Consider the following 18,846-nt stretch of genomic DNA (forward strand, 5'->3'; position numbering starts at 1 on the left):
CAAGATTCAAAGAACTAAGAGGCTTACCCATCCTCCCTGCAACGTCTGGCTCCTTACTGCTAAATAACTGCTACTGAGATCTTCCCCACACAGGAGCTGATGAAAGGGGTCTGAATATAGGTCAGCAAAAGCCTTTCAGACACAGCTACAGACACTAATTAGATCACTTTCAGTTATTAAAAAAGAGAAAAGGAAAAAAACTCCAAAACCAAAGTTTTGCTGCTCAAAATGTTCTGAATTTCTCTTTTTTCTTGTCTCTAATTGGCAGTGGCCTTTGGTTTCAAAGCAGCTGGTTGTTGCCCCAGCTCTGAAATTGTCACCACTATGCACCGAACACGGCAGTGACCACACTGAGGAAGAACCTCCAGCATAATTAAGGCTGAACAACATCTGCAGAGATCCACAAAGACGTGGTGGGGGGGGGTGGTCTTTAAATATGTTTTCAAGATATAAAAGAATTCTTCAGCTTTATAAGAGAACACTGACTGTTTTGTTTTACACTGCCAAAACCCACAAGGCAAAAAAAAAATTCTGACTTTTTTTCCCCCTGAAGTATACAGTATAGCTCAGTTCATACAGGGCTCCTTGTACCAGCTTGTTTATGCCTCCTCTCCCGTGAAACAAGCCTTTATGTCTCCATAGTGGAAAAACCCACTGGTTTATATCCTTTTTGAGATGTATGCAGCCAATTAAATTGTAAAGTAATACCTGTTTCAAAGTCTAACTCAAAGAAACGATACATTCCTGGACTGGGACCAGAGCCAAGAAGGTCACCTTACACCCCACGGTCACGTGGGAATACTTGGCTTTGGAATTTCGTATTTTGATTTCCATGAAAGTAAAACTGGGGGACTGAAAGGATGAAGTATTGTGTATTCTCTGCACCCAAACTGTGCTGATTTCTCAAGTGATAAGGTTAAGAAAAGACAGTTCAAGAGTTCAGAGTGATTTCAAGCCATTCAGAAAGACTCCGGGAAGTGACAATTGCTGGTAGCTCCGCACTTTCCAGAACAATTTTAGTGATGAATAAACTATTATGTGACCAGACTATATGCATAAGAATGGTATAATGTGCACAAAACAACAGTGCACCAACACATTACAATAAAATCCACTTGTCAGAATAACAAGCCAAGTCGATTTCCTTCCATATGAGAACAGTTATGAAAAGACTGACATCTCATTTTAATTTCCAGTTTTCTGCAAAACAAACAGCATAGCAACCCCAAAAATAGCGACTGGAGACAGGCTGCAACCCACCAGGTGAGCTCACCTGGGCTACCTCACAGCAACAGACAAGTCTGGTTTTAAACTGGTTTGATACGAGTCTCTGAGCTAATGTGAGGGTTTATTCTAAATTTAGCAGCACAAATGTGTATGTATGGTACCCTCTGTCTCTACCTGATGCCATTTAAAGAAGGACCCTAAAGTTTTGATGCCTTGGAGATTTCTGGATGGACAACAGAGGCCCAGCAAATGTACCAAAACAAGGACCTCGACATTTTTGTGACATCTGTGTCTGACAGAAGCTGTCGAGTCAAATTCACAGGTTGTTTTCTTCTAAGTTAGTGACCATAATTACAGAGTTTTCTGTGAAGCTTTCAAGACACCAGGCAGTTTGCTGTGCCCTATTCCCACAAACCTCCTGCTTTAATATATTAAAAACTAGATTGCCTAGCCCAAATGAAAAATCCTTGCAATGACTATACATTTAATAAGTTTAATTCCTTTGTCAGATCTGTACCATGCCACAAAACTAATACCCGTGTAAAAGCCATTTTTGTACCTGTTTCTCATAATAATGATCTGAGAACCCAGGAAAGCTAGAGACAGAAAAGTAGTGTTCAAATCAATTTTTGGCACATAAAAAAATAATTCTGTATATTGATTAGGTACTCAGAAAGAATTGACTTAATATTGGCATCATTAACATCTAACAGCAAAATTCAGAACACTCTTCAAGCAAAGGCTATATCAAAGAGCTACAACATTGACTAAGGGTTGGATAAACAACATCAAGTATAAGCAGGTGCATTCCCTTGTAACTTGTGTACAACACAGCATTTTGCAATGTTTCAGAATAATATTGTAACTGTTTAGCCTCAGAAATATGAAAATTTTTTTTTTTGATGCAAGTCGTGTGCAAAATCAATTGTGTTGACCAAAATATAACTTGAACATATTTACATCTTCAAGGCTTTTCTGCACTTGACTTTGGGGTAAAAAAAACCACTTAGCTCTCATAGTATATATTTTCTCCCCCAGTATGTAAGAATCAGGATTTATTTCTCTATATGGATCTACAAAACAGCTTTTCCCTTGCAAACGTTTCCCAGTGCAAGTGTGCATTAAGAACAATAACCACGTAGAAAAGCTGCCACAATGCACTGGGAAAAGCTTTGTCTCTGACAGCCACGCTGGAAGCAGTAGTTTGAGTTCTCAGTCTTTTTAGAATTTACCAGACTGAAAACTTGTGGGTTTGGTACTCCCACCAGCCAGGGCTGGCATGGGAGGGCAGGGCAAGAGTCGCTACAGGTGAAGGTGGTAACGGTGGTCCTTTGTGGCCAGCGTTACAGAAAGGCAAAGCAAGCTGCAGCAATCCACCCTCATCTCTACCCGCGCCGCAAGTGTGCGATGCCGGGCATGGGTTACTCCTCCTCCCGGTCAGGACAATGTGCCGGGCTCCGGCCGCGCTTCCAGGGCAGGAGAGCCGCTCCCGGCACGGCTGGAGCCCGCTCCGTTGATGGCCAAGAGCTCTCCCCAGCCCCCTGCGGCGGCCTCAGACATTCCTCTGCTCTGTCAGGCAATGAAAATATCCCCAAGAGGATTAGAGCAGCCCTTGGGAAGAGAGCGGCTCGCGAACATCCCCAGCCCACGAAAGGCACCGATGGCTTTGGTGGGGAGGGGGTCACAGTGCTGGGAATGACCCTCAATTACAGCCGCTAACGGTGGGGGTTGAGCCTCTGATAAATTAAGACCTCTAAAAATTCGCTGGTACTTTCACATTCTTGCGGGATGCAGCCAGCGTTTGGAAGTGTTCATTAAGGAGGGCAGACTCCTGCTCTGGCACTTACACTAAGGGAAAAAAAAACACGAGAATAAGCAAAATTAGAAAGCAAAACATCTCTTCCTATTTCCATCGCGGGCACAGGCACGACCAGTTACTCTATTCTTCTCCTATTCAACTTCATACAGAGTGCTCAAGGGTTAAAGTGCTTTAAGAAAAAATTAAGAAAGGAAGAATATTTTTCCTACAATAAGAAAGGCTCCAATCACCAGGCTAACAAAGAAAACGGTCCTGAAGAAGGAGGCATTCACTACAGCATTCAGGGTTAGATTCTGCATTCACGTCCTTTGCCAAGTAAATATATTTAAATAAAATTATTCGATCCCAGTGTGGCTTCCAGGCCACATTAAGGTAGTAACATTCTCCTTAATTATACTCCTTTTCACATCTTTAAAAATCCTTTCAATGTTTACTTGAAAAGCTAATTGCTGACAGCTAGAAAGAGCATACACTGTGATCCTTACCAATTCTGGGGTGGAGGGAGAGTACTGTCCCCTCCCCACACCAGTTCCCAGGAGCCCGACAGCTCCAGCACCCTCACAGAGCCCCGGGGATCAACAGCCAGACACAAAACCTGGAAAAGGAGGCTCAGGGGGCACCTTATTGTCCTCTACAAGTCCCTGACAGGAGGCCAGGGCGGGTATCCCTAGGGACACCAGGAAACGGCCTCCAGTTGCTCCAGGGGAGGTTGCAGTTGGATTTTAGGGAAAATCACTTAAGGGCTGTCCCGCCCTGCACAGGGCAGTGGGGCAGTCCCCATCCTCAAAGGGATTTAGAATCTGTGTGCATGTGGCACTTGGGGACATGGGTCGGTGGTGGCCTCGGCACGGCTGGGGGAATAGCTGGACTCAACGATCCGAAGGACTTTTCCAACATAAACAATCCCATGACCGTGTGTATATTATCCATCTCATACACCTTGCCAAAGACACTGAGCTGGGGGATGCAAAGGGAAATACAGGGTTTTTCTAGGGTTGAAAACAAAAGCCACCAGAAAACAGATCTATACAGAGAATTTCTGATTAAAACTCCAACACGGATTTTAACTACAAGACTTACAGTTTCCTAATTGCTATTTAAGTTTAGCTTGTGGATGACAAAAGATGTCCACATTCCAGAAGTACTGTCTAAGAAAAATCTTTATTTTTGTACTCCAAAAATCATTAAGCAACTTCAGAAAGCTCTTATACGGTGTTACAGTCGCGCTCAAAACGATCTCCAAGTTAGCAGCAGTTTCTCAAGAATTTACAAGCTTGAAATGACTGTCCTATTGACCAGAGCAGTCTACATTTTCTCTGTTGAGACCACCAAATTTCTACTTTTAAACCAAGTACAGATGGCACAGACAGCTCTAATCAGACTTCCATGATAAACATTTTTTATTGATCATTTTCTGTAAAGCAAAGTTTGAAAGTGCAAAACCATATGTAAAAGAGAGAAATTAAATCAGGTCCAGTTCTATCTTTATAGAGTTTACGAAGTTAGACATAGGGATGACAGAGCCACCGCAATTAAATACATATCACAGAAACGTTTCTAATTTTAACAAAAAGTTGTGAAATCCAACTTAGCAGCAACTTGGAAGGCAAACTCTGAGGAAAAGCACTGCAGGGTTTACCCGGAGGGAAGGGAGGAGCTGAGCTAAAAGGAGCAGCAGCCACCTCCCCCAGAACGGTTTATTAAAGCAAGGACCCAGCATCAAAGCACATGATAAATAATTAACGTGCGATGCCTTTGTGATAAGGTACTGAACTTGAGCTTTCTCCTAAGGTAAATGACTTGTAAATGCAAATTTGTCCAGCTGCTCCTTTCCTGCATCAAAAGCCTGCTCAAAGATAGCATTTATGAGCTATTTTTGTCAAATATTTATACCGTCTTAATCAGGTTTTGAATCACGTGTGCACTCATTGGTATACAAAAATGCAGGGCAGTTGCAGTTACATAAACTAAAGGGTTTGGGAGGTTTAAAAGTTGGTTTTTGCCTACTGGTTTATTCAAGCTCACTCTTTAATTACCCGGCCTCATTCACAGTGAGCAGTAACGCACCTGCAGAGACCATTCCAGTTACATTCCTCAATCCATCTTTCCCTTCACATGCAGATCAGAAGGCTTGGAAACAAGTATTACATTTTTTTATTCTAAAAGCATTTAGGAAATGGCACCTCAAAATGAAATTACATCTGCACGGCAACTACTGAAGGCTGTGTTACAGCCTTGCAAGGGTGTAGAAGCAATTACAGCAGGAGTATGGATGTTTCTGATACCAACTGCTGTAAGTCTGCACAAATGTAACTGTTATTATCATTAAAGGCTGAAGAATGAATTAAATGTGGCTCTGCTTTTACAGTGATACTCAGTTTGGTCAGCATCTAACACCTGCCTATCAATCTCTAGGAAAACTGTCTGAAGAGGAATTTTCCAGGCAATAAAGCAAACAGCGTTCTTGTTAGCAGAATTCCAAAGCTCTACCTAAAAAGCTGTAACAGCTTCCTGAAAACAGAAATATTCCTGCTCCTTTGCAGAGGATGGGTAATGGCTCCTTACCCACACAGCACCCCGGGATAGCCCTGAAAGAAGATGAAGTCCTGTTTCTGAAACCACTTATGAGAAAGTTTTAAGAAAACTAGCAGTAACAAACAGGATAGTTCCCTGGCTACAAGGTAACAGACTGGCCCCACTCCACCAGTGCCTGAAAGGTACTTAAAACTTTGTAACACAAAACCACTTCTAGGTTTTGTTGTACGACAAGAGTCACCCAAATAAATTTTCAATCTTTGGGTTACTGATATAAAGCCTCAACTCAACCTACCATCCACTTCCTACACTGAAAGTCTGCACAAGTTACAAGAAATCAGATGCCAGTAACATAGATAACACTCAACGTGTTGTGATTTGACCTTCAGTTCACCAATCCAATCCAGCTTTGCATCCCAAGAGAATCACAGTCAAGAGGGGCAGTGAACCCAGCTTTAGTAATGATTTGCATTTGGAAATGATTCCACAAGGCTCTCAGTACCACCAGTGAGGCACAACCGACATAGGCCAGTTATTATTTTATTTTTTTAAATGAACACCATCACCTCTGCTCATCATGCTCACACACAAAAACCAAAAGGCCTTCAGCACACAAGTTAAGAATGATGAAGTTGCTCACATGACAGGAGCTAAATTAGATTTAAGCAATCTATATGCTCCATATATTTATCTGTAATAACAGAAACAAGCACTTGATAACCTTTCAAAGCCTTTTGAAGAAACAAGAATGTCTTGAATGGGCTAAACTTGGAGAAAATATTTCTTTAACATCACACGAGACAAAAGTAAAGGCAAAAATCCACTTCTTACAGGTCCTTATTTCAATAAATCAGTAAAGGACATGCTTGAAAATGCTAAAGCCATAAAGTCTGCCCAGGATGAATGTGAAAGCAAAGATGAAACCCCAAGGCACAGGCTCAAGCTCCGCTAAGGAGACCTGAGCAGTGGTGCCTCCACAGGAAGTTCCAGAGTGAACAACAAACAGCACAAACCAAATTGCACACAGAGATCAGATCTAGCACAGATAGATTTTCAGCTCCTGTGAATGCTGGCTTTTTCCATTTAGACTGATTTCCTCAGTGAACTGAAAAACTGGCAACAACAGCAAAGAAAACAACTGGAAAATGTTACTTTAGAAAACCAACACTTCAGATTTGGGGCCATTCATGCTGTTACCATGAGCACATGAGACTCCAATTGAGCTGAACTAGGAAAAGCCTTTAACTAGCACTGCCTAGAATGTGGAGTGTACTGGATCCTGCTCTGGGTACATCTGATGCTTGGTTCTCCTCTTTCCATATTCAGGAGTCAATTCTCCCTTCCAAAAGTCTCAGATGTGAAATACAAAAACCTCTATTCACATGCTGTGGTGTTGCCTTGCAGATTCTGGCCCCTCAGTTTAGAGCAGACCTACAATATTTACATCACCTACAAGAAATTCTATATATCTGCACTCACAGACAACACATTGAAAGAGGAAGAACACAAATCCACACTCAATGGAACTGCCAAGGTTTTCCAGTTGTGCCAAAAGGACACTCCATTTTCCGCAGCTATGGTTTGCGTGGGTTTTCTTTCATCCACATCTCCAAAAAGTTACATAAAACCACAACACAAGCTGGGTACCAAATCACTGCAGGTATCTCAACCATCTCTTATCTCATACTATCCAGGTATTTTTCAAAACCTACCATAACTTCAAATAAGGAGATAAGTAAAAAGAATCCATAGCAACAAAAGAACTATAGAACCTAAAATTAAGGCTCTGAAGACCTGAGTAGGTATGAGCAAACAAGAACATGTGAAGATTTGGATAAATAAGCTATTTTACACTTCAAACAGAAGACAAGCCTTGTCAGATTCCAGAAAAGGAAGTAACTTGGGAAAATTAAGGAGGGCTGTCCCACCCAAAATCTGCGGTGCAGTCTCTAAGAGCTCTTAATGCTAATGAAAATAGTGTCCCATAAAATGTATTAAATCTGCAGTTGCAAATGAGTAAGAACAGACTGCTGTGATTTCAGGTGGAATCCCTGGGACTGTCTGTCCCTTCACCATAAAGCACAGAGCACTGCACCCTTACAGGGGCTGCCAGAGGTTGGTCTATCAACCCCATCATTTCTACCTCTGCATTACCTTCAGTCAAAAGGGGTAACCAAGACAAATCAAAACATTCTGTCTCTTATCTGCTCTGCAGAACCACCAAGAACACTGCCAAACAGAGCCCAGTGCAAGCAGGGAGCAGTTTTCCACCTCCTGAGGTACACACTCCTCAGCTCCCCAGACGTGCACAGCTCCAGCACTTCATTTCAACCTTCATTTTTCCCTGAGAAAAACTGAGCAATGTCATCCTGAGCCATTCAATTGGCTGCCATTCTCCTCATCTTGGGGGCCTGGTTTGAATGTCAAGAGTGCTTCCCATGTCCCTCCATGACCATATTGTCACACCCTATGACATTTAAATTTTTCTTACGCTTCCAACCAGGTTTCCATGAAGTGCTGTCCTTACAGGATTTCGTTATTGATACAGGGATGATTATGAAAGTCCAGGCCCCAAAAAGCTACAGTACAGCTGTTAAAAATGATACACTACACAAGACAAGCATCATTAATCGAGGTTCCCTCTGGACTTCTGCAAGTGAGTGTATTCCGAGCTGTCAGGCCTCCATCCTTTTCTGAAACCACAACCTGTTGGGCAGTTTTGCATTTTTTCTTCCTCAAGGCTAAGCATTTTAAGATGAAACCTGTAGCTTTATTCCCACTTCAGAACCAGACAAACAAATGAAATTTCAGCGTGGGAAAAAAAGTTACAAACCAAAGCAGTAATTAAAGCTGAACTGAGAATTCATTACCCAATCTGAAAATGAACTTTTATGAAACATTTCTTTCTCAATGAATTTGCTAATAAACAGTGCCCACTTTCTGAGAAAATTTCAGTCTATAGATCTGGAATCTATATGCTGAAACACATATTAATATTAATATGGAAGATTAAAATGGTGACATGAGACACACAATGTTATTTTGCTCACAGTGCTTTTCATACTCCAATTCTACGCCAATTCCTACCCCCACCAGAAAAGCAGTGGCAGCGTTCCCTGTGCCCATGTCACCCTTTCCCTCCTGCCAGCATGAGAAGAGCAGGGATCTGATCCAGTTCTCTACATCCTCCACAAACACTTAGGAAAGCCCACAGAAGAGCACAGTACCCCCTCACTGCAGTGGCACTGCCAGCTTGAAGCATTGAAACTAAACACCAAAATAGGATTAACACTTGGCTATGCCTTCATCTCGGCTGTCTTTCCTATCTGGCCAAGCACATTTCTAATGGGAGACTCACAAATCGATAACAAAATACCTGGATTTTCTGCAAGGTGAGCACTGACAGCCCACCACTAAAAATTCCAATCCCAATGGCACTGGAGCGTACTACAAACTGCTGAGGTGTCCTACCATAGCAAATATGTTTCTGGATGCAGTTTTCCTTTATTTCCAGTTTTTTACACTTCCTTCATTGCCTGTTTTCAAACAGGAACATTTGGCTTTATAAATCACTTTTGGAAATATTTCATCTTCTTGTTAACACCCAGCTTTCCTCTCTGCTATGCACAACACTACAACAGCCATCATTTCAAGTAATTTTTCAGTTATTTAAAAGACATGTGGGTGTGGCACTTGGGGACATGATTTAGTGGTAGACTGGGCATTGCTGGAGAAATGATTAGACTCGATCCTGCAGGGCTTTTCCAACCTAAATGGCACTGTGATTCTTCTGATTATTTTTTTAAAGCAATGTGACCTCTCATAAAATTTTGAAGACAAGTTAGACTCCACTTCTCAATTTTAAAAGTCATGACAGGTCTAATGACTTAAGTGACTTTTGGCAGCCTGTTCTACTTTTAGAAGGAATACCCAAACACCTCTATTTGTGGCTCTCCCTTCCTCACTGCAGTTACATTATAAGGTTTCAATGCATGAACCACAGAGCCATGTTAAGAGGAGATGTTCAGGCTCATTAACTACAGAGGAAAGCTTGTCTCCATCTCAGTCCAAGTGGAAGCAAGCTGTGGGACAATTACACTGAGAACTAGGGAATGAAAAAAACCTGGAAGCTGCCTCCAAGTGCTCAAGTCTGTTAGTGATGGCAGTAACACAAAGGTGGCTCTGCCAAAAGGAAGATGAAAGAGGGAGAAATGGAACCAACACAATCAGAGCTGGAGCTTTTACTTTCCAGGCAATGTAGGGAGCAGTGCTGTGTTATAAATACACACTCTAAAATACAGAAAGATAAACACGAAGACAAACTGAGATTTACCATGGCTCAAAATACCATCGTAAAGTACACAACAAATAAAGTAAAACTTGCCCAGAAAAGCACTCATTAAATGGCTGGAAACTCCACACAGAACATGAAATAAATGGAAGCTGTAGATAAGCACAATGTCTCCTCAAAACCAGATCAAGTCTAACTTAAGTATGTTAATAGGCAAGAAACAGCAGCTGAGGCTACACTGGTACAGCCCTCAGCCTGCTGATTGCCCAACACACAGCGTGCTCTGTGCTGCTCACCCCGAGGTCAGCAGCAACACTGGACACATGTCATGAGTTAAAAACACATCAAACAAGATAAATTCATCAAAGTATCGTAATAATAACGGCAGACAAGCATGCTGGCTACTGACACATGCTCTGACCCAGTGTCACAAAACCTGACAACTTCAAGACATCCAAGACAGGCATCAGACAAAAACAAAGGTAAAATATACTTGGATTCCATATATATGAGCTAGAATTAAAACCCCTTGCAAGTTACCCAAACTTCTAAGCCAAAAAGAAAGTTAAAAAAACAAACAGATGGCAAAGTCCAACAGAGCTATACTGATGAAGCACTGAAACCCCAAAGGATATCAGTACATAGGTGCCTACTAGGAGAGACAAAGTGAAATTTTAAGAGATCAGCAGGCAGAAGTACAAAACCATGGGGTTTTAAGGTAATAACAAAACAAAACATAATAAAAACACAGTAAGATTCACGCCCATATACATAACAATTAAAATCTGATCTATATACAACAGACAGTAGTGCACAAATTCTTTGAGCAGACAGATGAATTAGTGGGTAATTTAATCACAAAACAGCTTTTCCACTTCTGTACGATCTCCAAACAAAACTGTATGACTAGAGGGTACCAAAAATTATCACCAAGCTGCCATGCTTTGATGAGACCCAAAAGAACTGAATCATCAAAATCCACACCATCAGCAACAGTCCATCATATGAGCCAAAACCTCTGCAACGCACTAAGGAAATGAAGATCAATAGATTAAAATGTGCAAATGGAGAAGTTCAGGCTAAGCAGAACATCTGAATTTCTTCAGTGGTAACCAGCACCAAGCCAGCTGCACAAACAGCTCCACAGTGAAGAAAATTCACAGCTAACACATGCAGAACAGCACATTTTGAGGGGGGGAAAAGCTCTGTCTATTGTACAATTCACTGTTTCTAAATCAACTTAAAACAAGATTGCTCACTGGAAAACTAAAAAACTAGAATGTCAGAGGAATAGGAAAATAAAACATTGTTACATGACTGAATGACCAGTACATTCCTTCCCCAAAATGCCACACTCAGTCCTGGGCATATCATAACAACAAACCCAAAGCTGAACCAGAAAAGTTCAGAGACTGGCAATGAGAATCAGTGATGCCATAAAAAAATACCTTAGTTTATGTATTTGGACCCCAGGTGACTTCCCAAGATGGGCAGTCCTGTCTGAACAACACCATTATGGATTTAACTGTCATTTCTTTCCTACTAATACATCTAATCCCAAAACATTCAGAAGCAACAAGTGGAGCTATAAGTTTAGTGCTGATGTAAAAAAAAAAAAAAAATCCTTTAGAGTAATTTATTACTTTTCATTAAAATTAAACCGCTTCTCTTTTTGCACAAATCAAACAGCTTGTGGTTGTTACACACCCCAGGGAATTACCCAAAATCCCAAGAAACTTTAGCAGCAGAATATTCCAATTCCTTCATTGCCTTTGGTAAGGGCAGCTTTAATGAGAAAAAAAAAAGTATTTTAACTGATGCAAAAAGGATTTACCATAAATTGATAGTCGGCTTACTCTGTAAAATTAAGATGCTCCTCTGCATGAATACTAAATGGTAAAAACTCTGGAAATTAAAGCACCTAATAGACCACATAAAGCAGACTTTCAGTTTTCCTACTGAACCCTGCAACTGTACACATACAAATCAGGCTTATCTATTTATATGGAATTAATCAGGATTACCACTTTCATCTTGGCAATTTCACTGGAGGACGAAATCAATAGCACCCAATCAGTAAAATATGACTGTTTCCACTGTGCTGAGGCATTTTCTCTATTAAGAACTATTCTGCCTTTTTAAAAAAATCAATAGCCTCGGGCATTGTATTTCAGTATTGGAGACCCAGAGCTGTATTCTGGCAGGACAATCCAAGCAGCACCCCAGTGTTTGAGGCAGCTCTTCCCTCCCAGTCTAGCACACCAGAGAAGCAAACACGGGCCTGTGCCCCCATAGCCATTCCCAAAGGCTGCACCAAGACTTTGGAGCTCTCAGGGGCTGAACGCCTAGTCCACAACCCTCGGAGGAAGGTAAAAAACCCTTCTGAATCCAGCATGGGAGCTGCAGTCTGGCCCTGCAGCCACTGAGGCCCCTACAAACCAGCTAAACAGAAGTGGAGTTTCCCTTCTATCAAGTGACATCCCAACGTCAGCGTTGATTCCTCATGGGAAACCAGCACTAATTAGTTACTAGCAACAACTCCAGTTATACCTCCTCACAGGCAATGCAAAGCGAGACTTTAAACAGCCTGCATCTATGAAACCACTGCATGTTTAGAAAAGTTGGCTACAAACACTGGTACACATTTTACACACCAAATTATCTCCATGAAACTGGTGATGATAATAAAATTCACTTTCAAACCCCCTGGAACACTCAGGCTAATGTTACCCAAGTTAAAGTTCTGCTTTCAAGCTATAAAACTTTAAGCAGCATATTGCACTGCTCCTTGTGTAGTTTTCCTAAACCCCCACTTCATTTCCTCAGTCATTTATTATCACTCTCCTTCTCTTGGCCATGCAACAAACTCCAGTTAGGTGCCTACAGAGTCTTCAGACAATCTCTGGCTGAAGGTTAACCTCGTGTAAATCACAAGGGCATTTTATCATCAGGAACAACCAAATACTCTTATTTGTATAAGGAAATATCTACCATATGTAACTTCCTTACTTACACTGATAAGTTAGCACAAGGTAACTGAGCCAAGCTTTTTTTTTAATGACACTTTTTGTTTGCTGCTTTTCACTGTGATGAACATTAGGCACAGGTGTGTACACACCTGACAACTTTAAAACTGAAGTGTTATTTTATTAGGAAAGCTTCATAAGCCAGTCAAGTCATTTTCTTAGATGACTAACAAACATGCAGTGCAAAAGCCATATGCAACCTGTCCATATGGAACAGGAATATCCAGCAGGGAGACCGGTGCTTAACTGACTTGGGATGTAACCGAGACCTGAACATTTCTGCTCTATTTTTAACTTGGGATATAATTAGAAATAATCAAGCAGCACACACAAAACAGAAACAAATGACAACCTGCTGTTTCTAGGGTCCCCAGATGATCTGTGCTGCCATCCTTAGCCTTCCATACCCCCTCCCCCGCCATTACTCCCCAGGAAGAGCATCCCTGGCAGCAGCACCTGGATGCACTTCCCAGCTTGCTGCTCACAGACCCCTTCAGTTCAGGGCTCCTCCTGCAGCTCCAGGCCCACCAACTGCTATTTTTGATCCATTGGGACTTCCCAAACCAGCAGTTTGTCCTCTAAAAACAAAATACATATCGATTCCAAGGACTTCAAGAATACCAGGGAGAGACAGAACAAATTTTCTGCTTCTGAATAATCTCATTTGCAATCTTAATGGTGTATACAGGGTATCAGAGCTTTCCTATTAAAAATTAAGTGACACTAGTTTCATTTTTATTTCTAATAATGCAATCTGTATAGATCCAAGTTTTTATGCTTATCTCAATTCAGTTACAAACAGTTATAGGAGGCAGGATTTAGCTTAATTTGATGCTTCTTCTTGATTTTATTCCCTCAGCTAAGTGAAATGTTGTCCCAATTCTAAAACCAGCAGCTCATCTCACCTTATCTGCAGAACAACCAACTACACTGGAAAACACACTAATGTGTGCAGATACACAAATAAATGAAGTTATACAGTTTTCTACTAAAATAATTCAGCTGCACTCTTTTCTTCTTCAAAGAGCCATGATGAGCTATTTTTAAATAAGATCAAATGTCCCTCCAACACACATGACTCCACACAAAGAATATGGGCTTCCAAATCTGCAACTTCTGCTCATTTATGGCACTTTTACCCACACTAAAATGCCAGCATGAGGTTTTTTTTTTTTTTTTTGCACTAAAACCCCCTGTTCTGGATATAGCAAGCAGCACTTCAGCCTTGACAAGAAGAGCTGTGGGTCCCACAGCTAAAGCTCCACCTGGACCTACAAACAGTTTCCTCTGCCTCTCCAGCCCTCAAGTGTCAGCCTAAGGAGGCTCTTCCCAGCATCCTGAAGAGATCAAGCTTCATCCAGAGCATGGAACAGAAGACAGCACTACCCCCCTCACATCTAAACTCCAACAGGAGAACTTTCATGCCATGGAACATCTGCACCCAACTCCCTCTCCTATGAGCACCTGCCCATATAAAAGTATATGGAACATCCTCTATTTAAGAAAAACTACTAGCAATTAGATGGGAAATAGTGTGAATTAAAATGAACTTCATCCACTACACATCCTCTTAATTGAGAGAAAGAACTAAGAGAGCCTTTCTCTCTTTCCTCTAAGTAACTGGTACAAACACCCTCAGACAGGGAAAGCCCAGCTCCTGGTCCTCCCCAAGAATCCCACAGGACACATCCATGGACACAGGGTAAAGGCACCTTCCACAATAGAAAGAGAGGAGAAGAGGAGGAGCTCACCAGAACTTCCAAGATTTCCACAATGATACTCCTAAATTCCTGCTCTGATAAACAGCTCCAATGAAGGTTTTATTCCATATCATTTCAGCACATCACCCCCACTCTGCAGACTTAATTCACATATTTGGCTCCAACAGACAGAACTTCACCTACTACTAAGTTGATTTCCTCAAACCATAAAGTATTATTTTAAACTAGCAAAGAGCTACTAAAACAACCATAAGGCTACTGAGCTGTCAGGAGAACAGGAATATCAGAAAAGAATCACCACGTGGCAAGATTTTACACATCACAAAGTAACTTATCTGTTACACATGTTCTGCAGATTTTTGAGTCAAACTGCAATATTTTTCAAAAGGAAAAAAAAAATCTGCTTCAGACCTGGAATCTGCAAAGCTTGTACTGTGTAAGAGAATAAATAGAAATATTCCCTGTCAACAGGAGTCAGCTCACATGGCTCCATCAGTGGTGTCCAAGATGAGAACCACCGTGGAAGATCCTGCCTAATGTGATTTGAAACAGAACAATTACACCATTTAATGGCAGAATTTAACCATTCTTACTTTCCCAATTTGCTAACAAGTTGCTAAAACACATTCATTTGACCAGCAGTTTTTCCCATATTCCTTCCACTTGTACAGACTTCTCTCTTAAAATATCAGGATTCAATCAACCTACAGGGGGTATTTTTTTTTTTTTAATCCCAGCACTCAGCATTCAAGACCAGATTTTCTTTCAAGCATCCTAGCAGCTTATTGCTGGCAAGAAGGAAATAAAGAAGTTACTTTTTAAAGCCAGTATTTGGCATAACGAGCAGATAACATCGCTGAAAAGCTAAGGAGGCTTCTGTGGTATTAATGGTCTCATGCAAGGGCTTTTGAGAGAGCCTTCTCCTGCCTCACCTGGGTGAGATTACGTTTTCCGTAGCCTATAAAGAACCAGGATTCAATCATAGACCATTAAAGACAACAATGGTAAAAGGTGTGAGAACTACCGCGGCTGAAACGCTGCCAGACCGCTCATTTCTGGGCTACTGCGGCAGTTCCCAGGCAAGTTCCTCTCTCTCCACAGGTTGCCGGTACCGAGTCCGTGCCGCTTCCAGCAGCCCTCCAGAGCTGGGGCAGAGACCGCCCGTGCCCGGCTCCCCTCAGGGGTAAACCGCAAGCCCGATCCCACTCAGGTGTGCCCTTCTCCCCTCACTGGTGAGCTGCAAGCCTGATTCCCCTCAGGTGTGCCTGGCTCCCCTCCACGGTACCAGCGAGCCAGGAGCACAGGTGGGTGAAGCGTTCAATCCCCCGCAGAGGGGGCTCCAGGTGTCCCTTGTTCGCGGGGAGGCACCGCCGCCGCTCGCCGAGGCTCGCAGTGGCCCCTGCTGGTGCCCGCACGGGGGGAGCGCAGCGGGCTCAGCCCCTCGGCACCGCTCGCCCTGCCGGGGCCGCCCCGGGCCCCGCCGCCCCCGGGACCCCTCCGCGCCCCCGCACAGCTCCGCGCCCGCCGCCTCCGGGGTCTCGCCGCGCTCTTACCCGTCAGGAGGCTCCGGGAGCCGCTCCGCGCCGCGGCGCCGGTCGGTGCGGGCTGCGCGAAGAGAAGGGCGATGCACAGGGAGCCGAGGAGCCGCCGGGCTCTCCGCGCCGCCATCGCTCCACTCCCCGCGCCCGGCAGCCGGGCTGCACCCAGCGCCAGCCCCTCCCCCGGGGGGGCTCCTCCTGCGTTCCTTCCCTACCGGGCGGGCTGCGCGGAGGCGGCGGAGGGAGAGCGGCGGGCGGGCGGAGCGGCCGCGCTCCCTCCCTCACTCCATCGCGGGCCGGGCTCCGCCGCTCGCTCGCTCCGTCCCTCCCTCACACGGACCCCGCGGGGCGCGCGCCGCCTCCCGCCCGCCCCCGCCTCGCGCATGCGCGCGCTCCTCCCCCCCCGCCCCCGACCCCCGCGCCAGGTGTGCGCGCGTCCGCCCCCCCGCGCGCGCCACCGCGCCTGCGCGTGCGCGCGGGGGGGGGGGTGGGGGCGGGGCCGCCGCCCTCTGCTGAGGGGCGACGCGCTGCCCGCGCTGCCCCCTCCTTCCCTCAGGCGTTCGGTGCGTAAAGTTCGTGGGTTTTAACGCAAAAAATCCATGTTTTCCCCTCTCCTGGACCGGCCCAGCACGGGTGCGGGAACTGCGCGTTTCCCGCACGTAAAAACGTGGAAAACCTGACGGTTCGGCAGCAATCCGGGTATCTCCGCTATGTGGCGAGCCGGAGGGTGTGGGAAGAGAGAGCCCTGCTCTGCCATGGTGCTGGTTACCAGCAGTCCAGAACCGGCAAGAAACCCGAAATCGAGCTAAATGTAGAAAAATAACTTGCGGAAACTTGTTTTCTTGGGGAGCGACTCTGCTGCTCTGTTCGGGATGTCGCCTCTCCCAGTAAACATGCTTCTCAAAGATAAATAACGTGAAGAAAAGGCTAGACGTGCTCCTAAGAGGCAAATGCAATGTATTTTCATCCTCCTGGGGGTAATTAGTTTTATACAGCATTTGCCATTCAAATCCAAATCACTGGAATGCCACATCGCTACCAGCCCGTTCCAGCCCTACTGCCAGATCCAGTCTCCTTAGAAAAGACACAATAAAAGCTATAAATATACATTCCTCCTTCATTAATCATATGGAGTGTACCCTGATATTTTTTCCATCTTAGTTTGTTTCCCACTAAATTATATTTTTACAATGCACACTGTGTCCTTGCTCATTTTATCACTGACTAATTGAATCATCTCTTTCAGGACATAAATTACATGGGACCAGGGCTGGAGGTAACTGGGAGAGCCAGACCCCTGGGGCACTGCAGGATGTGAAACATAGGTACCTCCCCTGCAAAACATGTTGCAAAACATTTTTAAATTAAATTTAAATAATCTGGTCCAAAAAAAACAGGCTTTTATGCTGGTTGTGAGACTCCTGTTAAGGAAAGTTTCCCTTGATAACCTCAGTGTGTGTGGCAAGGGTGTCCCTCTTGTTGCAGGCAGCTCTATATTCCCGTGAAATTCTTCTTGATCCAGCGGGATTTGCAGATTTGTTTATGGAGAGGATTTTCTGCGAGGCAGAGGCTGGCAGAGTGTGCAGTGCCCCAAACACAGGTGTGGATTTTGCTGTACAGGGATGCAGGGATGCACACGGCGAATTAAACGCTGACGTGACTGCAAAGCACCAGCTAATACAGGTGTCTGAGGCATCTCTCCTTGTGAAGCTTGCTTCATTATTTTATGTTTCTGTCAGGAAACAGGGGTTTGGCCACTAAAAATATCCCGGGGCATTTTCACAATGGAATAATTACCTCCTCAGAAGGATGTTTGGGTTTCTCCAGCTTACCCTTGCCGAGCTACACTGCTATCTGATATGCCACAAGGATTACCAGCAACCAGCTGCAATTTATCCTGAAAATGGAAGTGGTGATTAAAAGGCAGGACTGGTAGTGTAACTCCTATTAAAGCTGGTTAGCAATTCTCATCGTGAAATCCTGCCCTCAGTCGCGTTTAATAGGGCCAGACTAACCACTGTGCTGAAATTTAGGCATCTGAAGTTCATACCTTGGGTTAAAATATAACCATTTCTCCTTCTGTTCCTTCTGTCAGGGATTTTCTAGTCTGAAAATGAGAGTGGTCACTTTGTCAGAGGTGTTCCCTCAAACCCCACTATGAAAACCCTCCTGAAAGTCCTGCTGGTTCTTGGCAGGGGCTTCCTGGCGCTTCCACTCCCCAGCAGCTCCATCCTCATCACAGCCCAGGGCTGTGGGATCAGAGCTAGACCTGCAGCTCCAGTTCCTGGCTGCTCTGGACCATGCTATGTCTGCAGGTAGGAAGGGCAGACCTGTCCTTCCAGTCTTCTTGGGAAACACAGAGGAGGAAGCTCCTTGAAAAACACACAATGGGGACAGGAACTGGGTCTGGGACAGGTAAGTTGGCAGGCATAGAGGCTCTGGAGAGAGACAGGTTCTCCAGGGTGGTGAAAGGGAATGAGCCAGAAGGAAAAACAGATCTGCCTTGAGGGAGGGATAAAGCAAAGCTCATAAGAAAGAGTCTGGAAGCCAGGCTGCTGGGAGAAGACTTTAAACCAGAGTGGAAATGGGAGATGTTGCTAGGAGGAGGACGTGCAGCCTGGGAGGACTGGGAGCTGTCCCTGTGCTCTGGTCAAGGTTTGAGGGAGAGCTTGCTGGGCAAAGGGGATCA

At 44.1% G+C, this 18,846-nt stretch overlaps 1 protein-coding gene across 9 annotated transcripts in view; it reads right to left on the reverse strand.

The window, feature by feature from the left end:
• Positions 1 to 16,508, reverse strand: part of NEO1 (neogenin 1) — a 164,371-nt gene extending 147,863 nt beyond the window's left edge. For all 9 annotated transcript variants that reach the window (XM_053955283.1, XM_053955285.1, XM_053955282.1 and 6 more), the window contains exon 1: positions 16,173 to 16,508. In XM_053955283.1, coding sequence (XP_053811258.1) covers positions 16,173 to 16,287 — 115 coding nt within the window. In that variant the 5' untranslated portion in view covers positions 16,288 to 16,508. The remainder of the gene's footprint in view (positions 1 to 16,172) is intronic.
• Between the last annotated feature and the right edge of the window lie 2,338 nt (positions 16,509 to 18,846).

Source organism: Vidua chalybeata, chromosome 13, assembly GCF_026979565.1.
Source record: "Vidua chalybeata isolate OUT-0048 chromosome 13, bVidCha1 merged haplotype, whole genome shotgun sequence".
In the NCBI taxonomy this organism is placed as follows: Eukaryota; Metazoa; Chordata; class Aves; order Passeriformes; family Viduidae; genus Vidua; species Vidua chalybeata.